This window comes from Fukomys damarensis, unplaced genomic scaffold (genome assembly GCF_012274545.1).
Source record: "Fukomys damarensis isolate Sample0158 unplaced genomic scaffold, DMR_v1.0_HiC HiC_scaffold_13, whole genome shotgun sequence".
NCBI lineage: Eukaryota > Metazoa > Chordata > Mammalia > Rodentia > Bathyergidae > Fukomys > Fukomys damarensis.
The window spans coordinates 8,659,457-8,685,755 of NW_022900925.1; the positions used below are offsets into that span (position 1 = coordinate 8,659,457).

Below are 26,299 nucleotides of genomic sequence, written 5' to 3' on the forward strand. Positions count from 1 at the left end.
TATATAGGTAGATATAAACATCTATATCTATCTATCTATATATACACACATATATATCTCGTGGGTATATCTTAAGTATCTACAATTTTTACTTGCCAATTATACCCCAGTAAAGCTGGGGAAAATAAAATACAGTAGTTCCTCAGTATCTACAGGGGACTGGTTCCAGGATCCCATCATGCATACCAAAATCTATGGATGCACAAGGCCCTTGCATAAAATGGCATAATATTTGCATAGAACCTAGGTACATTCTCCCATATATTTTACATTTTTCTTTCTTTCTTTCTTTCTTTTTTTTTTTTTTGGTACCAGGGATCAAACTCAGGACCTTACGCTTGCCAGGCAGGCAGTGGAACACTGAGCTAAATCCCCGGCCCTCTCCCATACACTTTAAATCATCTCTAGATTACTTATAACACCTAAAACAATGTAAATACTATGTTAATAGTTGTTGTATTGTACTGTTTAGGGAATAGCAACAAGAAGAAAGGTCTGTACATGTTCAGGTTATTTTGTTAATATTTTCAATCTGCTTGCTGATACAGAGAACAAACTGTTTATGTATATCAAAATATGGTATATTTGGTAAACATATGGTCTTTTTATTTTGTTTTGGTTTGGCTTGATTGAAATAAGGCCTCACTATGTAGCCTAGGCTGGTGTTGAACTTGTAACCCTCTTGTTTCAGTCTCCAGAGGACTGGGATCACAAGTGTGTGATACCATGCCCAGTAACATCTGTAATTTTATTTGTCAATAATACCTCAATAAAGCTAGGGGAAATAATCAGTAAGAAATCACCCCCCACACACAGCCACACACTTCAAAGTGGAGAGAAACTAAAGACAGGTGCCAGGCCCACCAGCCCTGGGCCTGTAGTGCAACCTCAACTATCAGCAGAATACAGGCCCCGGATGCACTGGCTTGGATCTACTTCCGATGAATAATAGGTCCAGGGTCAGCAATGAAGTAGCCAGAGGAGAGCTCTGAGGAAGGTCCTTGGCATTCCTGGAATGGGGGCAGGAGAGCTACCCGAGATGGGCTGGCTTCTCTACAAGCTCTGAGAAGGTGGATTTTTGTACTCAAATGCCAAGCCAGGCCTGGCACCAGCCAGGTTGAGCTGTCTTTTGTGTCTAAAAACTCTTTTTGTTTGAAGTTGGTGTTAACTTTAAGCAGCCTGCCAAGCAGAGCCTGTGAGAAAACTCCTAGGCCAGCCTGCTTCCAGGGGCCCCCATGGTACTCTCTGCCCTTGCCAGGGCCACTTCCCCATCTTAAGTTTGCTCAGAATCCCTCATCTCCTGGGATGCACCTTTTCCCAGCTACTAGCCCAGGGGGGCCAAGACGGCTCCTTGCCAGCTCAAACAGCCCAGAAGAGAGGATTCATTCTCTCGCTCCGAGGCGAGGCGGGACTGGAACTGAAGCGCTGGCAATGTTTGAGTGCTTGGACGGCTGGGGAGGACTGGCATTTATTTTCAGGCTCCATTTAGCATTTTACATTTCGCATTTCCTATGTCCAATGATTCCAGGTTACAGATATGATTGCTCCCATTTTACACACGAGGAAACTGAGGCGAAGAAAGATTTCTGTTCCAGCTAGTACTCAATGGAGCTAGAATCCAGCTAAGGCTCGTATGACTCCAAAACCCAAGATCTCCCCACTACACACAAGGCTTTCAAACTGGGATTCATGACACTTGAGGATAGTGACTTTTTTTTAAAAAAAGTTTCAACTTGAAGTAATTTTAGACTTTACCAAAATCTGCAAAATGGTTCAAAAAATTTCTGTGTATCCTTTACTCAGCTTCCCCAAACATTACCTGACTCATCCTAAGATGATCAACACCAAGGAATTGAAACTGATACAATACTATTTATCTGATCTGCAAACTTCATCAAATTTCACCAACTGTCCCCACTTAGGTCCTTTTCCGGCCCAGGATGGATTCAATCCAGACTCTTACCTTGCATATATGTTTCACATCTCCCTGGTCTGCTTTAGTCTGGGACAGTTTGTCAGTCTTGAAGGACCCTGATCCTCCTGAAGAGTGCTTTCCAGTTATTTTCTAGAGTGTCTCTCTCTTGGGATTATCCGTTGTTTCTTCATGATTAAACTCAAGTCATGTATTTTTAGCAAGAATCCCACCGAAGCCATGCAGTGTCATTCTCAGCGCATCCGATCAGATGGCACACAGAGTCAGGATGTCCTGTTACTGGTGATGTTAATTCTGGTCACTGTATTCTTTTTTTCCTTTTATTATAACCACAGGAAGATGCTCTGAATAGTACTACGTGAAGACCCTACTTCTCATCATTTTTTTACCCATTACCTTTTTTTTTTCTTTTTGTGGTACTAAGGAGTGAATGCAGAGCCTTTGCACTGAGCTGCACCCCAATCCTTTTTTTAATTTTATATCTTGAGAGAGGGTTTCACTAAATCACTAAGTTGTCCAGGCTGGACTTGAACTTGATACCCTTCAGACTCAGCCTCCCGGAGTGCTGGGTTTATAGGCGTGTGCCAAACACCTGGCTTTGCACTCAATAACTTTAGCAGACCTCATGATTCTTGTCTGTAACTACCATTCCAGGGAACTCTCCAACAAATGGTGACTTTCTGTATTCATCTCTCTACGTTTATTGCCTGCAATTCTTCTGAAAGGAAAAGTAAACAGTGACTGTTAAAACTCTGTGTGCGTTCGTTTTATCGAAAGCACTCACCAACAAGCAGATTTCTAGGCCCCACACCCAGAGATCTGACTTCATTAAGATAGAAAGAGGGCTCAGAAATATATATTTTATTAACTATTTCCCAATCCCTCACAGGGCTCGGTTTTTAAAAATTCATCTATGGTTCACATGTCATATAATTTTTTTTTTTTTTTTTGGTATGGAGAATTGAAACAGGTCCTCACACTAAGCTTTATCATCAGCAACTCTTTTCATTTATTTGTTGACTTTTATTTTGAAACAGGGTCTCACTGGGTTACCCAAGCTACAATGAAAGTATATAATTCCAGGGTTTAGCTCAATGGCACAGCGACTGCCTAGCATATGTGACACCCTGGGTTTGATCCCCTGGGTTTGATCCCTGGCACCAAGGGAAAAAAGGAAGGAAGAGGGGGAAGGGAGGGAAAGGAAGGGGAAGGGAGGTAGGGCAGGGGAGAGGAGGGAAGGGAAGGATTCCATGGTTTTCTCTTAGCATATTCACAAGGTTGTGCTTTACCACTATCTAATTCTAGTATCGTATTTTCACTGCCCCAAATAGAAACTCATACCCATCAGCAGCCACTCCCCATTCACTGTTCCCCTTGGTCTTTGGCTATAATTAGTCTGCTTTGGTCTCTACGGATTTGTCCATTCTGAATTCCTCATATACGTAGGATTACCTAAGATGTGACTATTTGTTTGTGACTTGCTTCAGTTAGTATCATGCTTTCAAGGTACAACCACATCTCAGAATGTATCAGTGCTCCATTCCTTTTTATGGCTGAATAATAGAGTACACCATGTTTCAGTTATCCACTCATTAGCTGGTGAACACTTAGATGATAGCAATATTTTAGCTACAGGTATTATGAATGACACTTTTATGAACATTTATAAACAGGTTATTGAGTGGCTTTACATTTGTGCTTCTCTTAGGAATATCCCTAGGAGTTTTGGCATTGGTGGGTCATATAACTCTGTGTTTAACTTTTGGAGGAAATACTTTCAAAAATTGGTGCGTCACTTTACATTCCCACTAAATTGCAATGTGTGAGGGTTGCAATTTCTCCACATCTTCAACAATGCTTGCTATTATCTGTCCTTCTGATTAAAGCCATTCTCGTGGGTACAAGGTAGTAACTCACTGTGATTTTGATCTGCATTGCCCTCAAGGCTAATCATCTTCAGCATCTTTTCATATTGGTTATCTGTACATCTTCTTTGGAGAAATAGCTACTCAAGTCCTTTGCCTGTTGTTAAGTTGGAATGTCTTTATAATGTTCAGTTGTAAGACTTATTTATGTATTTATTTTTATATATTCTACACCTTCATCAGATATGATTTGCAAATATTTTCTCCCATTCTATGGGTTGTCTTTTCATTCTAAACCCTTCATCAGATATGATATGCAAATATTTTCTTCTATTCTGTGGGTTGTCTTTTCATTCTGAACCTTTATCAGTTATGATTTGCAAATAATTTCTCCCATTCTGTGGGTTGCTTTTTCATTTTCTTGATATTGCCCTCCGAAGCACAAGCCTTTTAAAAAAATTTGATGCGGGGGGTAACTAGGGATGTCACAATGAGCTACATCCCTAACCTTTGAAAAAAATTTTGAGTTAAACCAGGTGTGGTGGCTCACGCCTGCAATCCCAGCACTCAGGAGGCTGAGGCAGGAGGATTGCTGTGAGTTCGAGGCCAGCCTGGGATACATAGTGAGTTCCAGGTCACTCTCAACTACAAAGTGAGACCCTGTCTCAAAAAAAACAAAAAAAACAACAAAAAAAAAACATTTGTTTTGAAATAGAGTTTTGTTAAGTCATTAAATTGCCCAGGCTGGGCTTAAACTTGTGATTCTCCTGTCTCAGTTCTCAGAGTGCCAGTATACATGCCACCACATCAATCTTAAAACTAAGATAAAATTCAACTTACCTGTTTTTTGTTTCCATAAAGGAATTTTTGTGGCTGTTTTGCTTTGTTTTTTGAGTCCAGGCTGGCCTCAAACTCATAGGGATCTTCCTGCTTCAGCCTCCCAAGTGCTGTGAATACAGATGTGCACCACCATACCCTTTACAAAGGATTTTGACGCATGTGGTCTATGGACCTATCTACAGAAAACTTTCCAAGGGTTTGGTAAAGATAATGTGGAGGTTATATTTTTTAAATATATTAGTAGCATAAAGTTTTTCATAGTAGCAATTATTCTTTTGGGGAGGGTGCTGCTGGGGATTGAACTCAGACCTTGCATATGCTAGGCAAATGTTCTACCACTGAGCTACACTTCTAGCACTGTTTTCTTTCAGTCTTTGCTGGATCTCTATTGATGTTTCTTTTTCATTCCTAATGTTGTTTATTTGTGTCTCCTCTTTTTCTTCTTGACCAGTCTTTCCAGATATTTGCTTATTTTTATTAGTCTTTCCAAACAACCCACTCTGGATTTGGCTGATTTTCTCTGTTGAATATTTGTTTTTTTAGTTCAGTGACTTTTCCTCTTGTTTTTATCTCTTCCATGTACCTACTATCCTTTTTTCTCGTGATTTGTTCTGTTAAACTTTTCCCCAGTTTCTTAAATTAAGTACTTAGTTCATTGATTTTTCAGCCTTTCTCATGCTTCTGGTATTCTGTGAAACATACTTCTCTCTTTAGCATCCATGTTTCTTCCATGATTTAATCACCCCTTGGCAAGAGGAGAAACAGAGGCAGGCGTGAAGCTGGGTAGCCTGCCCATTCCTGTAGGAAGTTGTCTATGGAAATGTTCTTCCTGAGAGCTGACAGCTCCAGGAAGCTGGTATTTTCAGAGCCAAACCAAGCCATTTGGGGTCATATTTTATTACAGGAGGTGGCACCCTATGGTAGCGAGTCCTTGTGGTCTCACCATCTTGTCCTTGCAGGCTTGCTTGTATTTCTGCAAAACTCCTTTGCCAGGCCAAAAGGCAATGAGGCAGATGCTCATGTAAAGACAAGAATGAGCCAAAGCAATAAACTCAGCCCCAGCTGTCAGCTCAAACTGCTCCAGCTTCAGGCAAGGAATCATCATCTTGTCCTTTTCCTTTGCTTCTAATTCTTATTCTCAGTTACTTCTTTCCCTGGAAATACTTAGTAATGAACCCCCCAAACCCATCATCATAGAATGTGAGTCCAGGAAGGGACTAGGAAGTCATCTGTCCAATTCCCTCTTTGCATTGAGACCGAGGCTCACATCATACTCCATTCAAGTTCATGGTACAGTGCACTTTCTGAAGTGTCAATGGAAGATAACTGGCTTTGGGCTGGAGTATAACCCAGTGGTAGAGAATATGCTTATTGTATGTGAGGCCTTAGGTTCAATTACCAACACACACACACACACACACACACACACACACACACACACACACACAAACAACAACAACCTCCAACTTAATGCATAATTCATTTTGCTCTGAACTCCACTTTTTAATATTATTTTGTGACCCTCTGCTTTTACTTTGTACCCAATTGCTTTACATGCTTTCACATATTTAATTTCAAAAGGCTAAATGACTATATCAATTAATTTGTTAAAGATCAAGAATTATATGTTAAAGTCCTCCACTAATGTGTTTAGCCAAGCAGGCTAAAACAAGCAAGGATATAGACTTTCCAAACAATATTGTCACAAAAGAGCTGATTTAACAAAAATGTTAAATTCTGTACACTAAAAAGAGGTTTTTGGGGGGCCGGGGATTTAGCTCAGTAGTTATGCTGCCTGCCTTGTAAGCTCAAGGTCCAGAGTTCGATCCCTGGTATGGAAAAAAAAAAAAAAAAAAAAAAAGAGTAATTTTTAGTCATCCATGGAACATTACATAGGTTATCTTACATATGAGACACTATTCTAAAAAAACAAACAAACAAGTATCAGCTGCAATAAATTGGTGATTAACTTTCATAAAATATTTTGTTAAGGACCTAATTTGGAAATTAAAAATCAACTTGTGGGCCGGGGATTTAGCTCAGTGGTTCCGCCACCTGCCTCGCAAGCGCAGACTCCAGAGTTCGGTCCCAGTACCAAACAAACAAACAACAACAACAACAACAACAAAAACCAATTTGCAAATAACTACAGGAACAAAAAGAATATCAAAACAGTAGAGATAATAGTCACTGTTTTTAACACCGACAATACACATCCTAATGTGGTCAAAGTTATTGTTTTTTTGATGGTTCTTTTTTTTTTTGGTATTGGGATCAAATTTGGGTCCTTGTGCTTGCAAGGTAGACACTGGAACCACTGAGCCAAATCCCAGGGTAGTCAAAGCTATTCTAGAGAGGAAAAGTCATTGCCTTATCTGATTTTGTTGCTAAACTGTAATAAGAAAATAGTATTAGTTGAATTTGAGCACTGAACCAAAAAACTAAGAGGATAACAAGCCAAAAAATTAGTAAAGACAGAAAATTTAAGAATTAGAAAAACAAGTTTTCAAAAACAAGCAAGAGCCTCAAATAGTAAGCAGCTTTAAGAGCAGACAGATCCTGTTTGAATCCCACCTCTGGGTTTCATAGCTGTGTAATTTTAGGCAAGTTACATATCATAATCACTCAACCTTTTTAAAAATGAGAATCATAGTATTAATTCACAGAATTGGAAAGGTTTTCTTTTAATTAAACAATGTACCCAAGGTACTTAGCCCAGGACCTAGCACATAGTTAGTGTTCAATAAATATGATCAATTATTATTATCACTTTCACAAATATCCAGAAAGTAAATAAATCAAGGCAAAGATTGAGAATAAATGTCTGCTATTAGAAATTAGAAAGATGAAACCACCACATATGGAAATTTTTAATATACTTTCAGTGATTGCCATAAATAACTCTTTGCTTAAAAAATGAAAATCTTGGTAAAGATTATTTTCTTGGAAAATAAATTACTAAATTTGACTCCACAAAGCAGTTGAAAATTCCTGAATAAACATGCAAGCATGGAATAAATTGAAATGGTTATCAAATAACTATTTACAAAAATGGAAGGGCCCAGCTGGGCTAATTCTAGCAAGTCTACAAGGACCAGCTATTTCTCATGCTACTTAAACTACTCCAGAACACCTAAAAGAATAGAAACTCCATACTTCATTTTATAAACCTAGAACAGCTTTGATATAAAGATTAATATAAGAACAGAGGGCCAGGGATTTAGCTCAGTGGTTCCCCGGCCTGCCTTGCAAGTGCAAGGTCCCAAGTTCAATCCCCGTACCAAGAAATAAATAAATAAACAGACAGACAGACAGAGATGTTCAGAGAAATATCACTTTTGAACTTAAATATAAAAATGTAAAATAAAAATTAAAGAACATACATCACCAAATAGAATCACCAACATTCCAAGAATTTTATTCAAACTTAGGCAATTATGAAACCATAGTAAGATTCCATTTCATACTTATCAGAATGACTATCGTTAAAAAGACACATATATTAAGTTTTGATGAGGATATGGGAAAACTGGAATCCTCACATGGTGCTGGTGGAAACATGAAATGGTGCAGCTGCTGAGAAATCAGTCTGCCAGTTCCTTCAAAAAACCACAAGAGTTCCCGTATGACCTAGTAATTCCATTCCTAAAGAAATAAAAGTACATGTCCTCACAAAAAAACCTGTACACCAATGATCACAGCAGCATTAATCACAATAACCAAAAACTGAAAACAATTCAAATGTCCATCAATTGATGAATGCGTAAAATTTGGTATTTTCATACAATGCAATATTTATTTAACCACAAAAAAGAGTAAAGCACTGATAAGTACTACAATGTGGGTGAATCATAAAAACATGACAATAATTGAAAGAGGTTAGCCACAAACGGATATGCGTTGTATAATTCTATTCATAGGAATTGTAGAATAGGCAAATCTATCACACTGAAAAATAAACTGTCTGCCCAGGCAAGAGTGGGGAATGGGAAGTGACTGCTAAAGGATACAAAGTTCCTTTTGAGGATGACAAAAATGTTCTAAAATCAATTTGGGGGGTACTGGGGATCAAACTTGGGTCCTTGTGCTTGTGAGGCAGGTGGCAGAACCACTAAATCCCCAGCCTCTAAAATTAATTTTAATGATGGTTGCACCACACTAAAAACCACTGAATAGTATATTTTCCATAGGTGAATTGTATGATGTTTGAATTATATCTCAGAAATCAATATGCTAGGGTCGGGGATTTAGCTCAGTGTTACCTCTGTCTGCCTCACAAGCACAAGTTTCTGAGTTCAATCCCTGGTACCAAAAAAAAAAAAAAAAAAAAGGAAGAAGAAGAGGAAAAAGGAGGAGGAGGAGGAAGAGGAAGAGGAGGAGGAGGAAGAAGAAGAAATCAATATGCTAACAGTCAAAGCAGGAAAACTGTATGGTTATTTTGCCATGAATGGTGGAGCATGCCTATAATCTCAGCACTTGGGAGACTGAGGCAGGAGGTTTGGCATGAGTTTGAGGCCAGCTTGAGTTACTCTGTGAGTTCAAGTCAGCCTAAACTACAAAGCAAGATTCTCTCAAAAAAAGAAAAAAGAAAAACTGTATGATTATTTTGATTTATATGTAAAGGATTAACATTCTACATATTCTCGTATGAAAAAATATAAAAAGAGCAAATTTCCCAGTACCTCAGATATAGTCTTCTCTATTGAATACAATAAGGAATATCTCTTTGAAAACAACATATTCAATGATGAAACTCTAGAAATTTTCTCACTTCAATCAGGACCGAGACAATGTTGCACTTACTATTATTATGGATCATTACTTGAAATTCTGGCCAATGCAGTAAGACAAGAAAAATAAATAAAAGATTCAAGGATCAGGAAAGAAGAGCTAAAGCATTCATGATTTGTGGCTTATAGCTAAAGTCCAAAATAACAGAATTAACTAAAAATACTATGAGAACTACTTTTAAGAGTTCAATAAAACTGTGGGCTGCAATCACAGGGACTGGGGATATATATAGCTCAGTGACAGCACTTACCTAGTGTGCACAAGGTCCCAAGTTCAATTATATAAACAAATTTATAAACTAGTGAAGGACATAAAAGAAGACACAAGTAAATGGAGACATTCTATGCTTCTGATTTTCAGACTAAAAATTATAAACTATCTACTATACATCTATTAGAGTGAGTAAAATAAAAAAGACTGGCCATATCAAATGATGGCAGTTAAATGGAACTGAAGAAGCTAGAACACTCATGCATTGCTGGTATAAAGGTACAGTAGTAAAAATATTTGGAAAACAGTCTGGCTATTTCTTACAAAGTTAATCAGACATCTATGGCATTTAACCAGTCCAGTCTCAGGAATTTACCCAAAAGAGATAAAGGCATGTGTTTGTGTGAAGACTTACACAGAAATGTTCACCATTACTTTATCTGTAATAGCCAAAAACTGAAAACAACTTGAATATCCAACAGCAGGGAAGTAAACAAATCATGGTATATGCACATAACGGATTATCAGTCACATGCATCATGGATGAACAAATAACCCAAATAATGCAAAATGAAACAAGCCAGATACAAAAATAAAAACTATATGATTCTATTTATGTAAAACTCTAGGAAAGTCAAACTAATATACAATGACAGAAGGCTTATAATAGTGGGAAGGTACAGGAAGGATCACCAAGAAACATTAGGAAACATTTTGGGCTGATGGATTATTTTTTGATGTGGTAATTTTAAGGCACTGAAATTGAACTTAGGTTCCACAAATGCTAGGCAAGCTCTCTACTACTGAGCCACATTCCAAACCCAATATATTCTTTATCTTGATTGTGGTGACAGTCTCATAGGTGTCTTAGTTACTTTTTCATCCCACAGACACAATACCCAACATACGTAAATTAAAGAAGAGGTTACTCTGGCTCACAGTTTGAAGAGGTTCCTGTCCACAGTCAACTGGTTCCAAGGCAGAGCATCATGGCAGAAGTTTGCTTAAGGCATGACAGGCAAGAAGCAGAGAGATCGAGAGGGGAGGAAGGAGATAGACCCTTCCAGACCACACCCTAGTGACCCATATCCTCCATTCAGGCTTCACTTCCTAAGTCACATTCAGTTACAAACTCATCAGTGGCCTGATCTACTGATGAGTATCACACCCCTATGAGCCAAACTCCTCCCAAAAGCTGCACCTATGAGCACGGTTTTGTAGGGGCATCTAGATATAAATCATAGCAATAGTTAAATAGGTATCAAGTCTATCAAATTATACTCTTTAAACATGTGCAATTTTTTGCATGCCAATTACATCTCAATAAATCTTGTTTTCTTTTTTTTTAGTACCAGGGATTGAACTTGGGACCTTGCGCTTACGAGGCAGGTGGTGGAACCACTGAACTAAAACCCTGGCCCTCAATAAATTTGTTTTTAAAATTCATCTGGAAGAATCAAAGACAAAAACAAAGTGCAGTTTATGATTTGTCCAGGCTTATACTTCTGAGAATCAAATCATTATACACAATGCTCATGTTGTTAGTTACAATCTAAAAATATAAAAGTTATCAACTATCACTAAGTTCATGCTAACAATAGTGCTGTCAGGGGCCAGGGATGTAGCTCAGTGGAACCACACCATAGGTAAGTGCAAGGTCCTGAGTTCAATCCCTGATACCACACACACACACACACACACACACACACACACACAAAATACTGCCTTCAAATTACCAATGGCATTTGTAATAAAACCTGACAAACTCATCTAAAGCCAATTAATAAATAGGCAAGAATAGTAATGAGAGCCAGGCATGGTCATGCATGTTTATAATCCTAGCACTCAGGATGCTGAGGCCGGAGGAGGTTGAAGCAGGAGGATCATCACAAGTTCAAGGCCAGCCTGGTCTACACTGTGAGTTCAAGGGCAGCCTGAACTATACAGCAAGTCCCTGTCTCAAAAAGCCAAAAGAAAAAAAAATAGCAATGAGAACTGGAAAAGAATAAATGAGTGAATACAAAACATACCAGATATTGAAGCATACTAACTCTCCAGATAGAAAGTGACAGAGAAATAGACTTGTGAAACAAAATGGAAAATTCAAAAACTACATCCAAGTTCATATAATACTTGACCATTTAATAAATTTAAGATCTCAAATCAATGAAGAAGAATATTTTTCAATGGTTTTCACTGAGTAACTGGCTAAATACTTGGTGAGCAAAAAAAAAAAAAAAAAAAAAAAAAAAAACAAAAAAAAAAACAAGGATATCCTTACCTCACACCATATGTCCCAAGTAATTCCAGATGGGTAAAAAAATTAAAAATATATGACTTCAAGCTCTGACAGCTGAGATAATACAGAACCCCTACCACTGAAAACATCTAGAAATACTAGATGATATGTAATTTTTTAAAATACTCAATGTATAGCAGATCTCATAAAAACAATAAAGGAAATCCTGAGGTGCTAGAGGAAAGAAGAATCTGAAAGCCACAATATTCAGAGAAATATCAAGATCCAAGATGATCATGAAGTGAGAGTAGACAGGGTAAAGAGAAGAGAGATGAGGGCACAGAAAGGTTGGTCATTAGACCTACAGAGAGGCTGGATGTCTTTCGGTGTGGGTTTCAGCACTCACACGCAGACAGGAGATGAGCCCTGCAAATGAGAGCTCTGCATTCTTTCTTTTGTCAAATATTTAATGAGCTTCTATTTATACCAGACCCCTTGTGAACAAAACAGATCAGGATCTCTGACCTCACATAAATTTATATTCAAACAAGTGGAAGGATGGAGAGACAATGAAGAACCCGAAAAATAAGTAAATTAAACGGTATGTTAAAAAGCGGTACACGTCACCAAAACAGAAGTTAAGTTGGGCAGGATAAGAGTGATCTCACAAGTGTTTGTGTGTACACACGTGTATGTATATGTGTGTGAGTGTGCATGTATGAGGGAAAGAGACGGACATAAATTGGGGAGCTCTTGTCAATACTAAGTGAGTCAAGGGGCCGGGGATTTAGCTCACCGGTTCGGTGGCCTGCCTTGCAAGCTCAAGGACCCAAGTTCAATCCCCTGTACCAAAAAAAAAAAAAGTAAGTGAGTCAGGGCAAGCCTCCTAAAGAAGTAATATTTAGCCAGGCATGGTGGTGCACACCTATAAACCCAGCACTGTAGAGAGGCTGCGGCAAGAGATCACAAGTTCAAACCCCACCTGAGCAGTTTAGCAAAACCCTGTTGTGAAATAACAATGAAGGGTTGGGGATTTAGCTCAGTGCAAAGGCCCTCGGTGTAATCCCCAGTAAACAAACAGACAAACAAACAAGTAGACAAATGAATAAAACGGAGGTCAGTGAAAAAGTCCTCAGTTCAATTCCTACTACCACACACACACTAAAAAGTGCTATTTAATCTAAGATTTGACATGCAGCCATATTTGCTGCCCACAGGTGAGCGCCAGTACCAAGACTGGAAGAAGTATGCCTCCTCAGAGTGTTATAGCCAGGATATCTGAGGGCTGGAACAGAGCAAGCAAGAGGGACAGTGCTAGGAGATGGTACAAAGAGAAGCAGGGACTAGATTAGGCAGGCTCTGCAGCTATGGTAGTTTCCTCTGAGAGTGCAGGGAGCTGATACACAGGCAATTGTCTCTGGCTGCCGTGCTGGGAAAAGACCAGTGGGGAAAAGGGATGACTGTAGCAGCAATCCAGGTGACAAAAACCTACATCTTCCAAATACACAGAGCTAAAGGAGAACTACAGAGTTTTATCCACCAGCCTAAGATAACAGGAAAACTTTGTCTCCACCCAAAGGTTTAAGTAAATGAAAAAAAAAAAAAAGTAGGTTGTGAATAAGAATGAAACCCCACATCTGGGGAAGTCTGGAGACCAAGTGTATACTCATTATATCAAATGAAGAATTTCCAAGATGATTAATTAATGGAAAGAGTGCCTCCAGTCCAATACCTCTAGAATGTTTGGCAGAACTGATGCAAATGCACAGGATAGGGGCATTTCCATAACTAAGACCAGGAGGATTTCCACAAAGTCCCATATAAAGACACGCTCCTAGTCAGGATGTATAAAATACATAAGGAAATAATTCACCATGAGCAAAGGTCAGCAGTCAAACAAGCAGGAGGATTAGTACCCCCAAGAAGCTGAGATCATCCATCAAACTAACAAGGGCCATAGGATAAATTACGTTGCAGACATTTATAGGGAATAATGTTGAGCAAAAGAAGTCAGATATTGAAGAGAACATACAGTCTGATTTCATTTATGTAAAGTTCAAAAACAGGCAAAACTCAGTCTATGGTGTGATGAGTCAAAATGGTGGCTACCTCACCTGCCTCGCAAGCACAAGGACCTGAGTTCAATATCTGGTATGAAAAAAAAATGGTGGCTACCCTTGGGGCAAGGGTATTTGGGAGGGGCTTTAGGGGGCTTTCTGGAAATATTTTATTTCTCTATGTCAGGGCTCGATACCCAATGCTAGATATTTTTGTAAACACATCTAGCTGAACACACAAGTTGGAGAGAAAACTGGCTAGCTGACACTGGGGAGGGCAAGGAAGAAACAGGCCCCACATCATCCCCTCCCAGCCCATGGGAGGAACAAGGTGGTGAGGCGCAGTGAAACTGCCAGCAGGCTTGCAAGGCAGCCCAAAGAGGGCCTGTGCAGTCTTTTGAGGGAACTCCAACTGGAAGTGGAGGGGAGGAAAACACATCAAGTTGTAGACCTGCTTCTAGGTGAGCACAGAATGAGGCAGGATGGAGAACGCAGAGGGAAAAGAGCTCCAGAAGGTGAATGATGCCTAGAATGCAGAGTATCGGGGCCAGAGATGGTCTTTGTAGTCTAGTCCTTCATTTTATAGGAGAAAACTGAGGCCCAGAAGTACAGGAAAAGGCACTAAGTCCCTTCCGTTTCTCAGCATGAACAGCTCCCCTCGACAAGGTATATACAGATCAAAAAACAAAACAAACAAACAAAAAAATAAATAAATAAAACTGAGACGCAGCCCCACTCTGGAGAAAAGCAAGATTCCAGAGCCACGCTGCCTAGATTCTAATTCCATCTCCACCATTTGCCAGGTATGTGGCCTTGGACAAGTTACCTTAACCTCCATCACGTGTTTTAGTTTCTTCTCCTGTGAAATAGGGTACAAATATAAATTTGTACAGCGACTTTCTATTAAATATATAACCATTATACACTTAAGCTGAACAGGCAGTTAACCCTGAGGGCCTAGCAACTGCACACACCCTGGCAGAAATGGATTCCTATGTGCATCAAGACATGGACAAGTGTAATCACACCTGTGCTATTTTTAACAGCCAGAACATGGGGGGAAACCTTAGATATCTGCCCTATGTAGAATGAAGAACTATTATGCAATACATTTATAGCACAGAATTCTGGAAGGCATAAAACTGATAAAGTACTACTGCACATGTGTAAAAATCACAAAGGAAATATCAGAAGAAAGAAGCCAGCCAGGTGCGTACACACCTAATCCCAGCTTATCTGAGAAGGTGAGACAGGAAGATTGCAAGTTTGAGGCCAATCTGGGCAATCTGGTGAGCCACTGTCTCAAAATAAAATAAGGAGGGATGCAAATTTAGCTCAGTGATAGAGAGTTTGCCTACCAGTGCAAGGCTCTGGGTTTAATCTCCAGCACCACACACAAAAAAAGAAGGAAGTCAGAATATAATTCATTTACACAAAATTCAAAAATGAAACAAATGCATGATGGGTAATGGGGATGCAGGATGAATAAAGGGAGTGCAGGGAAGTTTCTGGGGTGCTGGTGTGTTCTTGATGTGGGTGCTGGTTATGCAGGTGTGTGCACATTGTGACAGGTGATTGCATTAAACACACAGGAGTTACGTGTTTTTCTCCATATGTATCACACTGCATACATATCTCCATAAAGACATTTACTTAATAATAATAATAATAATAATAATAATAATAATAGAACCCACCTCATAAGACTGTTTATGAGAATCCAATGAAGCAATATTTATAAAGTGTTTGACAGAGATCACAGTAATAGTAGGGACTATGGAAATGCATGCTGATGAAAGCCCTAAGTCTAGGATCAGAATCTGCTTCTGGGCCTCCTTCCTGTACCTGTACTCTAAGCCCCCACTTAAGGCACAGCACAAGGTGGTCTTGAGCTGGGTCCATAAGCCACCAAGGTAGCAAAAGGAGACAGCTTAGGTTATTTACCCAAGCTCACACTCCTGGTGGACCTGGGACCCAAATGCAAGCACCTGAGACCAAAGATGGCTTCTCCCATTGGAACCTCTTCTTACACAGTCTTTGTATTCATATAAAATAGAATTATGCTCTCTCACCTTCATTTAAAACTGAGTAGTTCCTGTGGATCAATTACACATGAATCGCATTTTCCTCCAGATATCCGTGATAAAAAAATATCTCTCTACCCTTGGTTAAACAATATACTGATAAATATACAGTGAGAAATATACATGAATGCTCATCCCTCTTCTTCACAAGCATCTCTAGGTACCACGAAGGCAAATCTGTCCCCCAAAACATCGTTTTGATTTCTGTGGCTTGGAATGAGAAGCAATTTCCTTCCTCGTAACAGCTCAGAAGGCCAAGCACTTTCTCATGGTGAATTCTCTCCATGTCTGAGCCACAGAGTGAGACAGCTGGGTCAGGGAAGAAAGAGTTGGCAGCAGTCAACTGCCCACCTCTGAGGTTTGGCTTCAGGGAGAGGAAAACAAGTTGGCCACAGGGCCGAGGGAAGGGGGGCCGGGTGTCTAACAGTTCTCCCCAGGGGCTGCTCAACCCCAAGGTACTTTCATGTTTCAGTTGCCAAATTCTGTATCTGTAAACACAATGTGTTTCCTTTTTCATGCTGGGATTGGAACGGTTATTGTTCGGCACTTTTTGCACCGGCTCTAATGTAAGCAGAGTGCTGAGGGCAGTGGCTTCTGAAGAGTCCTTGTGCCCCAATACCACACAGATGCAGTTTTAAATGGGGGGAACAAGCTTAGGGAGAGAAGCCCTGGGCCTCTGGACACTGTGACAGGATGAAGCAGCAATGATCTTTTGTCTCAAAAGCCAACGTGGTTTGGGAGGACCTGCCTGGGAACTTCCAAATGACCCTCTAGGAAGACCACATGACCATCTCAGGGAACTATGGTCTCTCAAGTTCTTGGCATATGGAAGAACACAAAAACACTACAAGCTGGGCATAGGGGTGCACACCCGTAATCCCAGCCCTCAGGAGGACCGCTGCAAGTTCGAGGCCAGCCTGGGCTACATAGTAGATTCAAGGCCAGCTCAGAATACATAGCAAGACCCAATTTCTTTTTTTTTTAAGACTCAATTTCAATAAAATAAAATTTTAAAATAACAAAACAAAACCACTAAAACAGAACAAATCCAGAGGTATTTGTGATATGGACTAAAATTTAGTGCTTCCCTGGCATGGAAGTCAAATCGGAAACCTGCTTTCCCTCAAGAACCTCAGTTTCTCCCCTGGTCCTGGACATTCTGCATAGCCCCTCCCTCTGGGGACATCCATGCGCTCCGCGTAACACTCATGGACAGGCATTCCCCTCTGTATGCTTTCTCCACAAAAACCCATTCTACCTGTAGAGAGGGCATCTGTTTCATATTTCTTCACATCCCCAGACTTGACAGAGCCACCTAAACAGTGAATGCTCCAGAAATGTCCACTTACAAGGTATCCAGGCTGAGGGAGTGGGGACAGGCAGACACAGGGAAGGTCTTCTAAGACCAGTTACGGCAAAGTTTCCACATCATGGGCTAATTCTGCCTAAAGAGTAATGATACCTAAGAAATTATATTGAGAAACATTCTAATACTATAAGATCATTTCTGGACTTAGGAGAAAAGTATGCTACAATTAATTAGTGCTTCCTGCCCTGGTTTCAGAATGGAGAAGTTGTGATACATTTGCTAGGTACAGTAGTTCCCCCATTTTCAGGTTTCGCTTTCTGCATTTTCATTTACCTGTAGTAAATCACAGCCCATAAATATTACATGGAAAATCCCAGAAATAAACAATTCTTAGTTTTAAAATGGGTAATGGCATCTGAGTAAGCACAATGAAATCTCAAGTTGTCCTGATCCATCCTGCCTGGGTTGTGCGTTATTCCTTGACCAACAGTATCCACAGTATATGTTACCTAACCATTAGTCACTTAGCAGCCATCTCAATTATTGGGTCAACTGCTACAGTATTGCACTGCTTGGGTTCAAGTAACCATCACTTTTCTCAATGAAGGCCACAAAGTACAAGAGGAGGGATGTTAGGAATGCAGATATGCCAAAATATGCCAAAGAGAAGCCATAAAGTGCTTCTTTTAAGAGAAAAAAGTGAAAGTTAAAGTCTCATGCCAAATTCGCTAAGATCCACAGAACACTATTTGGAGAAAGAGAGTGTATTCACACAACTTTTATTATAGTATAGTGTGATAATCATTCTGTTTTGTTTTTAATTATCATGGTTAATCTTTTACTATGCTTAATTTATAAGTTAAATTTTATCATAGGTGCGCATGCATAGGAAAAATCATAGTATAGATAGGGATCAGTACTATGTTTGGTCTCAAGCTTCCTATGGGAATCTTGGAACATACCCCTGTGGATAAGAGGGACTACAGTACTCACCACAGCAGCTATAAGCAGGAACAGATGAAATCAGAAGCCCTGACCACTGTAATCAAGCAGGCAGGAAGTGTCCATCACTCTGGGATGTCAAATATGGAATCTAGCAAAACACATAAGCCCTCAGGAAACTAAGAGATCCATCTTATTTCCTCATTTAGGACTCAGTTGTTTAGAACTAAGATTTCAAAGCCAGCCACTTTAAAGATCCTTTTGGCCCTACAGATTGTCTAACTTAAGTGTGAAGCCTCTGGAATGTGTGAAAATTGGACACCATAATCAATAATCTTTCTTTATTTGCAGGCAGAAAAGGGCCTGTGGCTAGCCACAGCACCAACCAGGAAGGGGCCCCAACTAAAACATGACCTTGTGTCCAGGGAGCTGAGACCTCATCTAGGCTAATCCTGAATCATCCAGTGAGACAGACTTTTAGCACCTTCTTCCAGTCAGGCACTGATTATGTTGGGATGTACCCAGTGTATTATCTTCTGGCATTCAAGATTCTTGTCCAGTAGACTTACTTCAACTTCTGAAAAGCCATCACTTTACATAATCTGGTAGTCTATTCTTCTCAGAGAGCTATGTTTCTCCTGGAACTCCTTTACGTACTTAAGTGCACTGCAACATGAAGCCATCTCAACCTAACTGACTGTAGCCAGTATATAAGTAACAATGGCAGATGGCCCAGGGGTCTCCAGGGACAGTCCGGACACTACAACCAAGGCAGACTCACCTTCCCGTTCCTTGGTGGAACTCCTAAACCATTATTAGCACACTGTCCCCCCAGACAGGACCTCCTCTTGTGCTCTGAGTACCAGTAGCAGCCTCTGCAAAAAATGAGGCTTGGGGCAAGAGCATAAATGTTAGGAGAAAAAAGCTCTGAAAAGAGATAGAGCTGAACCTATACCTGGCCAAGGCCTCCCAGGAGCGATTGATGGAAAGGAACCAGTACTTCTACAGGTAAGAAGTGAGCCCAAGAATCAGTCAACGGGGTAATTTACATAAGGTGCTTAATTTTTTTTCTTTTCCTGGTTCTGGGGATTAAACTCAAGGCCTTTCACATGCGAGGCAAGCACTCTACTACCGAGCTACAACTCCAGCCACTTTTTAATTCTATTTTGAGACAAGGTCTCATTAAATTGTCTAGGCAATACTCCTGCCTCAGCTCCCTGAGTAGCTGAGATTACAGGCATCTACCACCATACCTACTCATAAAGAACTTAATCTTTTAAAGGCAAATTGAAATCTACTTCTGCCTTTGCAATAGAGATACATTTTTAGAGTAAGAATACAAGAAATGTAAAATGGAATTCAGTACAATATACCAGTCAAGCCTCAGGACAGCAGAGAGCTCTGGGCAAGTGTCCCTGTCTAGAGGGCTGGCCCAGGCAGCTCACTTATTCCAAGTGCTATTAGAACAACTGTCCCTTGGAGTGATAGGATGATAGGATGCGGCTTTTATGTGATCAGCCATGGAAACAAACGCTGCTGATACCCCCTGCTCTCTCCAATGGGCCCGGCAAGGCCTGTCCACACTTAGTCTTGTGTGTGTACAAACCGCCTTTTGGTGGCAGGGACATCTGTTTTTGAAAAGCTTCCGTTCCTTGTGGCAATCTTATTAATTGAACAAAGCATACAGAAATTCTGCACCTCATGCAATGCCTGGCCCTCAGTAGGGGTTTGTGGTCTGTCTTCAGGACGTAACCTGACAACCACCTGGGAATGACATTCTAAACTCTGCAGTTTCCCGGCCACCCAAACCAATGCCACACCTCCTGAGACTGTGGAGACCACAAGGGCTTCCAGACAACAGGCAAAACGCTGTGCATTGCTCTCCAAGTATCAGGCTTAAGTCCTGAGCATTTCAAAAGCCCTCCGAGACCTCCCGTCTCCCTATAATGAAAGGCACTGCAGAAACCCAAGGTATGATTATCACTTCTGAAAGGAAGAAAAAAATACTGGCTCACAAAACATCCGTACTTGTGCATCCACAGATAAGGCTGTTTTATAATCCAGTTCCCCAGAGAGCCATTTATTTTGGTGAAGCCAGTGTGCATAGCAGACACTGTAGAAGCCATCAAGATAACACGAGTAACAACCCAGTGGACTTTTGAAGTGTAAACATAAAAGTCTATTAAGAATACAATGTTGGTTTAATCCCAAGACAAAAAATTTACTTAATGAAAAGCACAACTCATCTCAAGAAGGAAATATCGATACCAGCTGTGAGCAGAAAATGAGGGGATTCCTTCCAGGGAACATCTGAATTGAAACCCACTGCCTTTCCAATATTTACTCTGGACATAAAGTCTCAAATACTTTTCTGAGGATCTCATTTTTCTCCAGGAGGAGGAGGTCAGACAAATCCTGGCAGGGCAAAAGGAGAGCCTGGCAAAGCCTATAAATGTACAAACCAACAGCCCCAAAAGGTCTTCCCTGACAAACTTACCTCCTTTCTCTGGGTGGAGCTGTGAGTAGTGGCCTCCTCACCTTGAGGTTCTCTGCTATGTCAGGTGCTAATAAGACCCTGACTCCAGATGCCAGTGGTCAACAGATAAATGGTAGCCCTTTGTTGCCAACTCAAGCTCACTGCAGTGATGCCTTAGGCCACTTGAAGCAGTGGGATGGTAAGGAAGGTGAGAAGACCCAGCCTTCTTAAAGAGGACTTTTAGATCACCAGCTCTGCTTTACTACCTTTGGGAAGGATCACATGCTCTGAAATGAAGACTTGGCCACTGGCCACATCTGTAGATGCTGAGAACCCACAACAAAGTATTTATACTTTCTTCACTTACAGTCCTACCTCCCAGCTCCCCCTAGGCCCACTGCCTAAGATAAAATAGGGGAAAACTTCTTGTATACAACGTTTGAGTATGATGGAACACTAAGGTGATAGAATACAATGCAACGCAATTAGGGAACCACCTCCAGTGCTGGCAAGAAGTAACAGGTTGACCCAGTTTCTCTTCCATACACAGATGGGTAACAGCTATTCATTCATTTAATCATTTACTCAATCATCCATCCATCTATCCATCCATTCTACTGAGAGGCAGCAGAGCAAATGCAATTAAACCAGAGCACAAAAATCAGACCAGAGTTCTAGCTTCCCCACCTACTATGAGGTTTAGGTAAAGCTTTTAATGTCTCTAGACCAAGTTTCCTCATCTCTAAAATAAGGACAATAATAGTGTTTATTATTAACACAGTCACAATTATTAAATGACTAAATTAATGTGAGTGCTTGGCAAAGAATAAGCCCTCAAGGGTTAATCACCATAATGGCAGGAATTATGATAATCACTATGACTATTAAAAAATACACTCATCCACAGCTATGTACAAGGTTCTGGACGAGACATCAAATAATTTTAGCCTTATGATTTTGCAAGGATCTCTAGCAGGGCATCGGATTTCTCGAGGCAACACCTTCAATATAAACTCCCTCATTTGCCAGGGATGAGGGTGGGCCCAAGCACCAGGGCCATTTACAGCATGAGAACACCCCCCTTCTCAAAGCCATGTTTAAACAATTATGAGCATTATGTTGCAGGTACCCATGGCCATAGGAGGCCAGCCCAGCATGGTGCTCATCTTGCATAGGTGTCTTTTGTGGGGGTTTTGGATTACAGCTGGGCCATGCAAAGCCATAGAATGAGTAGCAAAACGAGTTTTCATAAGCTCAACCTGTCACAAACTAGGCGCGGGCTCATGCTGACATCCCCACAGTAAGATTAAACAGCATGCTTCGTCAGGCACTAAATATTAACACAGCTCCAACGTCAGGGGGACACTGATTAAAACTGATGTCAATAATTTATGAAACACAATATGGTCTTCAGATGCGCTTTTGAAAAGTGGGGGAAAGGGCCTAGCAACTCAGGTGGTTTAAAATTGTTCATGCATTTTCCCTTGAATGCAGACACCCCCACCATGCATGGGTGTTTCTTTACACAGAGAATGTAAATGCACATGTGTATAAAAGCATGTGAATGTGGCTAATACATATGGGTGGAAGAAGGTATTTAGACATACATAGTCTTGTCTTTCATATTGTTTCTAGAGTTTTTATTCAAAGAAGAAATCCAAAATTGAATTAAAAATAAAATTGGGCTTCACAAAAGTTCACAGTTTTTTCTGTAGAAAAACTGACCTTGAAATAACAGCAGAAATGAACGCTGGAGCAAAGAAAGCACGTAGGCTATGTGCATTTCTTAGTAATCTGTAAGTATATCAGCCCTCTGCAGAGAGACTATTCAGTCAAGAAACCCCAATGTGTTTTAAATTTCTAGGGATATTTTTAGGGAGAAGTGAAGACTAATCTAGGGAAGTACGCCATTTTAGTTCACTATAAATCATGTCTCATTATTTCATAAAGGCAAAAACAGAATGACACAGTAACAGGGTCCCATTTTTATCAGGACTGATTTTGGGAATAAAAAAATACACTTTACAGAGCCAGGGATTGAGCTCAGTGGTTCCACCACTTGCCTCACAAGGACAAGGTCCTGAATTTGATCCCCGGTACCAAAAACAGAAAAAGAAAAAGAAACATGAAAAAATATACTTTACTATGCCTTAATGGTAAATAGTCCGGATAGCTTGACTTTATGTGTCAACAGTGTGAAATTCACAAGATGGGACGGGGTGTGGGGGGGTCTGAGTCTCTGATAGGATAAAGTTAGTTTTTGAAGGGTTTATTAATGCTTTTTCCTAGCACAGTATCCCTTAGTATCTCAGAACACCTGTCAAATACTAATTTTTTTACATATCTCCACCAGAGGACCTTTTCATAAAAAGCTCAACCTTTAATTGTAAATCACTCCTAAATTGTCCTTGCTGGCTTTCTCCTTTAAAGAATGATGGAAAAATCACTAAGACTTCAATTAAGACTTTATGGGAACTTCAATCTGATGTTTCCAGTTATATCTACAAGAAATCTGAACATCTATTCAAAAAGGAAACTATAAATATCTTTAAGAGAGTTGAATTGGTTTTGCTTTAATGAAATGACTGAATAACTGACAAGATTTAAAGATACTTTAACTATTCAGAATTAAAATAACTTCAGTAAAACTCAGAAAAATATCTTTAGCCGATCATTTGTCATGTAGATTATGTACTTATTAGGCTTAATTAAACTTTTTGAACCAAAAAGCTTGCTAATTACTAGTTAATATGTTGATTGCTCAATTTGGCAAAAAAAAAAAAGTTCAATCCAATTTGTGTACACAGTGCTTTGGTGGAAAGACAAAATATCCTACACTATAGATTATTTCAAGTGCTCAACTATCCTTGTAAGAAATTCAAGTTATGTCTTCAAGGCCCAAAGTGACAGGGAGACATGGGGGTGGTGAGAATCTGAACAATGCCAAGGCTAAGAGGAATGAATCTTCAAGCCAGTAACATTTTTCCAGGACATTCAGTTCATCTGCTTCAATGTTTTCACTTCCATTTGTTCAATTAGGCCCTGTTAGTGACCATACAAGTCATCTTTCATACATATATACAAAAAAACTGATAGCAAAACCCTAGGAATCCCTTTAAATGTCAATAAAGGGTTTTTTATGCACAAAAGGAAGAAAAGAAAGGAAGAAAGGAAGGGAGCAGATGAGATGGGAAAAACCAACACTTCTGAGGGAATTGAGCAGATCAAAGGAACTTTATTCTCCTAGACCACTAAGTTGGGGTGTAGCTACTCTGCAGACTCCCGAAAAGTCTCTTAAAACTGGAAGCCAGTTTTGTCTCTTGAAGGATGAGGATGAACAATTAGATCTGCAAAAGCAAGTCACGATGAGTAAAAATGGAGGCTCCTCCGTGCAACAGGAGGCGCAGGCGTCTGCAGACCAGGGCGCCTGCCTGGGCCTCTGTACTGAGCCGACCCTCCAAGACATGTTTTCCATTCGCTTGCTCAGAAGTCTGCATCCACAGTCATGAGGCACAAACTATTCGACAACAACATGACACAATTAATCAGAAGCAGCCGTTAAAACGTGTGTTTGTGGGGACCAGCAAACTGCAACGTGCTTCAGAGGGTGAAGCAACTGAAGAGATTCAGGCAGCTGTTTGGGGTTGGGGGAGGAAAAAGCTATATGTTCACAAAAGATGCTCACCAAATGGCACATAGATGGGCTAAAATGATTTTCATTACAATCTATGGGGGACTTGGAAATTTACATCTCACACTGAAAACTTTCTCTCTCTCTCTCTCTCTCTCTCTCTCTCTTCCCCCCCTCCCTCTCTCCCTCTCCCTCTCCCTTTCCTTCTCTGTGGGGAGTAACAAATAGACGCCAGACCAGAGAATTTCCGCACCAACAAAGTTGTACAATTGCGAAGTAGAATGTGTGTATCCTTTTTATAGCATCATTTCTGACCCAGGCTTATTCACTAGTGCCCGGTTTTGACAGATTTCTCTTTCAGGAATTAAAACTCCATTAAAAATCCAGACGCTGGGCCCTTAGTTAATTCAAAACCGTTCCATTTCACCAAACCCCGAAGCTAACAAAAAAAATCTCCTATACTTCCTTTTTTGGATCAGGATTGAATTAGTTTAAAACAGTTACTGAACCCTCCTTTGTAATCTGTAGATAGTAATTAATTGAAATCACATCACTCTTCTTTTGCTAACACAAACACGCTGTTCAAAAGAGAAAAGGAATTTTTTTTCAAACCATTAAAAGACAAATGGAGGGTGCAAGAGTGATATTTGCCGGATGTTGAATTGGCCCCAAACTGCAGAGTGCTCTCTGCCTTCTCCCAAGGGATTTGTAGTTATGGAGCTGAAACTTCCTGGGAACGGGGCCGGGGTCCCCAACCGCGCGCCCAGCTGCAACCCTAGGAAAGGGGGATGGGATAGAGATAAATCCCAGGGACCAGCCAAATTGAGAGAGAGGCAATGAAAGTGTTTCCACAGAATTTCTCCAACCCCCACTCCCAACTCCCGGCAGCATTTCTCTTCTTGCATCTTGGCTTCGCAAAGGGCACGGGGCGCAAACCCGGGCGTCCACCGCGAGCCCTGCTCTCAGCCCTCCCAGGTCCTGGATATCCCCGAACGCGCTTCCTAGGGTTACCGCCACGTTACTGTAACTTAAAATCTTACAACGCGGCTGCTTCTTCGATCCCCAGAACCTACCGCTTAGAGGCCTGGGAACCATTTACCGCGTCCCAACCCACCGCGCCGCGGCGCCCCACTCACCCACGCACTCGTTGGCCTCGCGGGCCGTGGCGCGCTGCCAGGGTCGGTCGTAGTGAAACGGTTTGCAGCGGTCGCATTCCGGGCCCGCCGTGTTGTGCCTGCAGTCGCACACCAGGCTGTCGTCACGGTCGCGCACGCAACGGGCCGCGTGGCCATTGCACTTGCAGCGGCCGCCCACCTGTAAGTCGGACACAGCATAGAAGTACGAGTCGCGCGCCAGCTCCGAGTCGTCCTCGTTCTCGTCGCCGAACGTGTGCAGGCGGCTGAAGGCCACACGGATATCGGTGGCTGTGACCCAGTCCTGCAGCACGGGCGAGTTGTCGAAGTCGTGCGCCGAGGGCCGCCCGTCCAGAGTGCTGAAGGCGATGAGGCCGCCGGAGAGCGGGCGCATGTCGGTGTGCGAGTCGGTGCACACGGCCTCCTGCTCGTTCTGCTTGGTGATGGGCGCACGGTGCGGACGGTTGTACATCTTGCGGCACTGCGTGGAGTAGAACTGGAAGGGCACCCACGTGCGCCCGTAGTCCATGGACTTGTAGATGGCCATGGACTCCGGCCGTGGCGAGCAGAACTGCAGGCTCACGTAGGTCACCTCGAACTTCTTCCCGAGTGACAGTGTGAGCGTGACGTTGTGCGGGAACTGCAGGAAGTTCTCCGACTGCCAGCACGTCAGGTTGTGCGGATTGTTGAGGTCGGTGAGGAAGGTTGGTGGATGCGCCTTCTTGGGGTCCGACGCGTTGCAGAGGTGGCACGAGCGCAGCCGCTCCTCGCCGCGCTCGCTCACCACGC

The 26,299-nt window shown here is 41.2% G+C and overlaps 1 protein-coding gene across 1 annotated transcript in view; it reads right to left on the bottom strand.

The window, feature by feature from the left end:
* The window catches only part of Ntn1 (netrin 1), a 197,874-nt gene that overhangs the window by 157,374 nt on the left and 14,201 nt on the right, over positions 1-26,299 (bottom strand). Inside the window, exon 6 of the mRNA XM_010615024.1 lies at positions 25,514-26,299. Within this exon, the coding sequence (XP_010613326.1) occupies positions 25,514-26,299 (786 nt within the window). The remainder of the gene's footprint in view (positions 1-25,513) is intronic.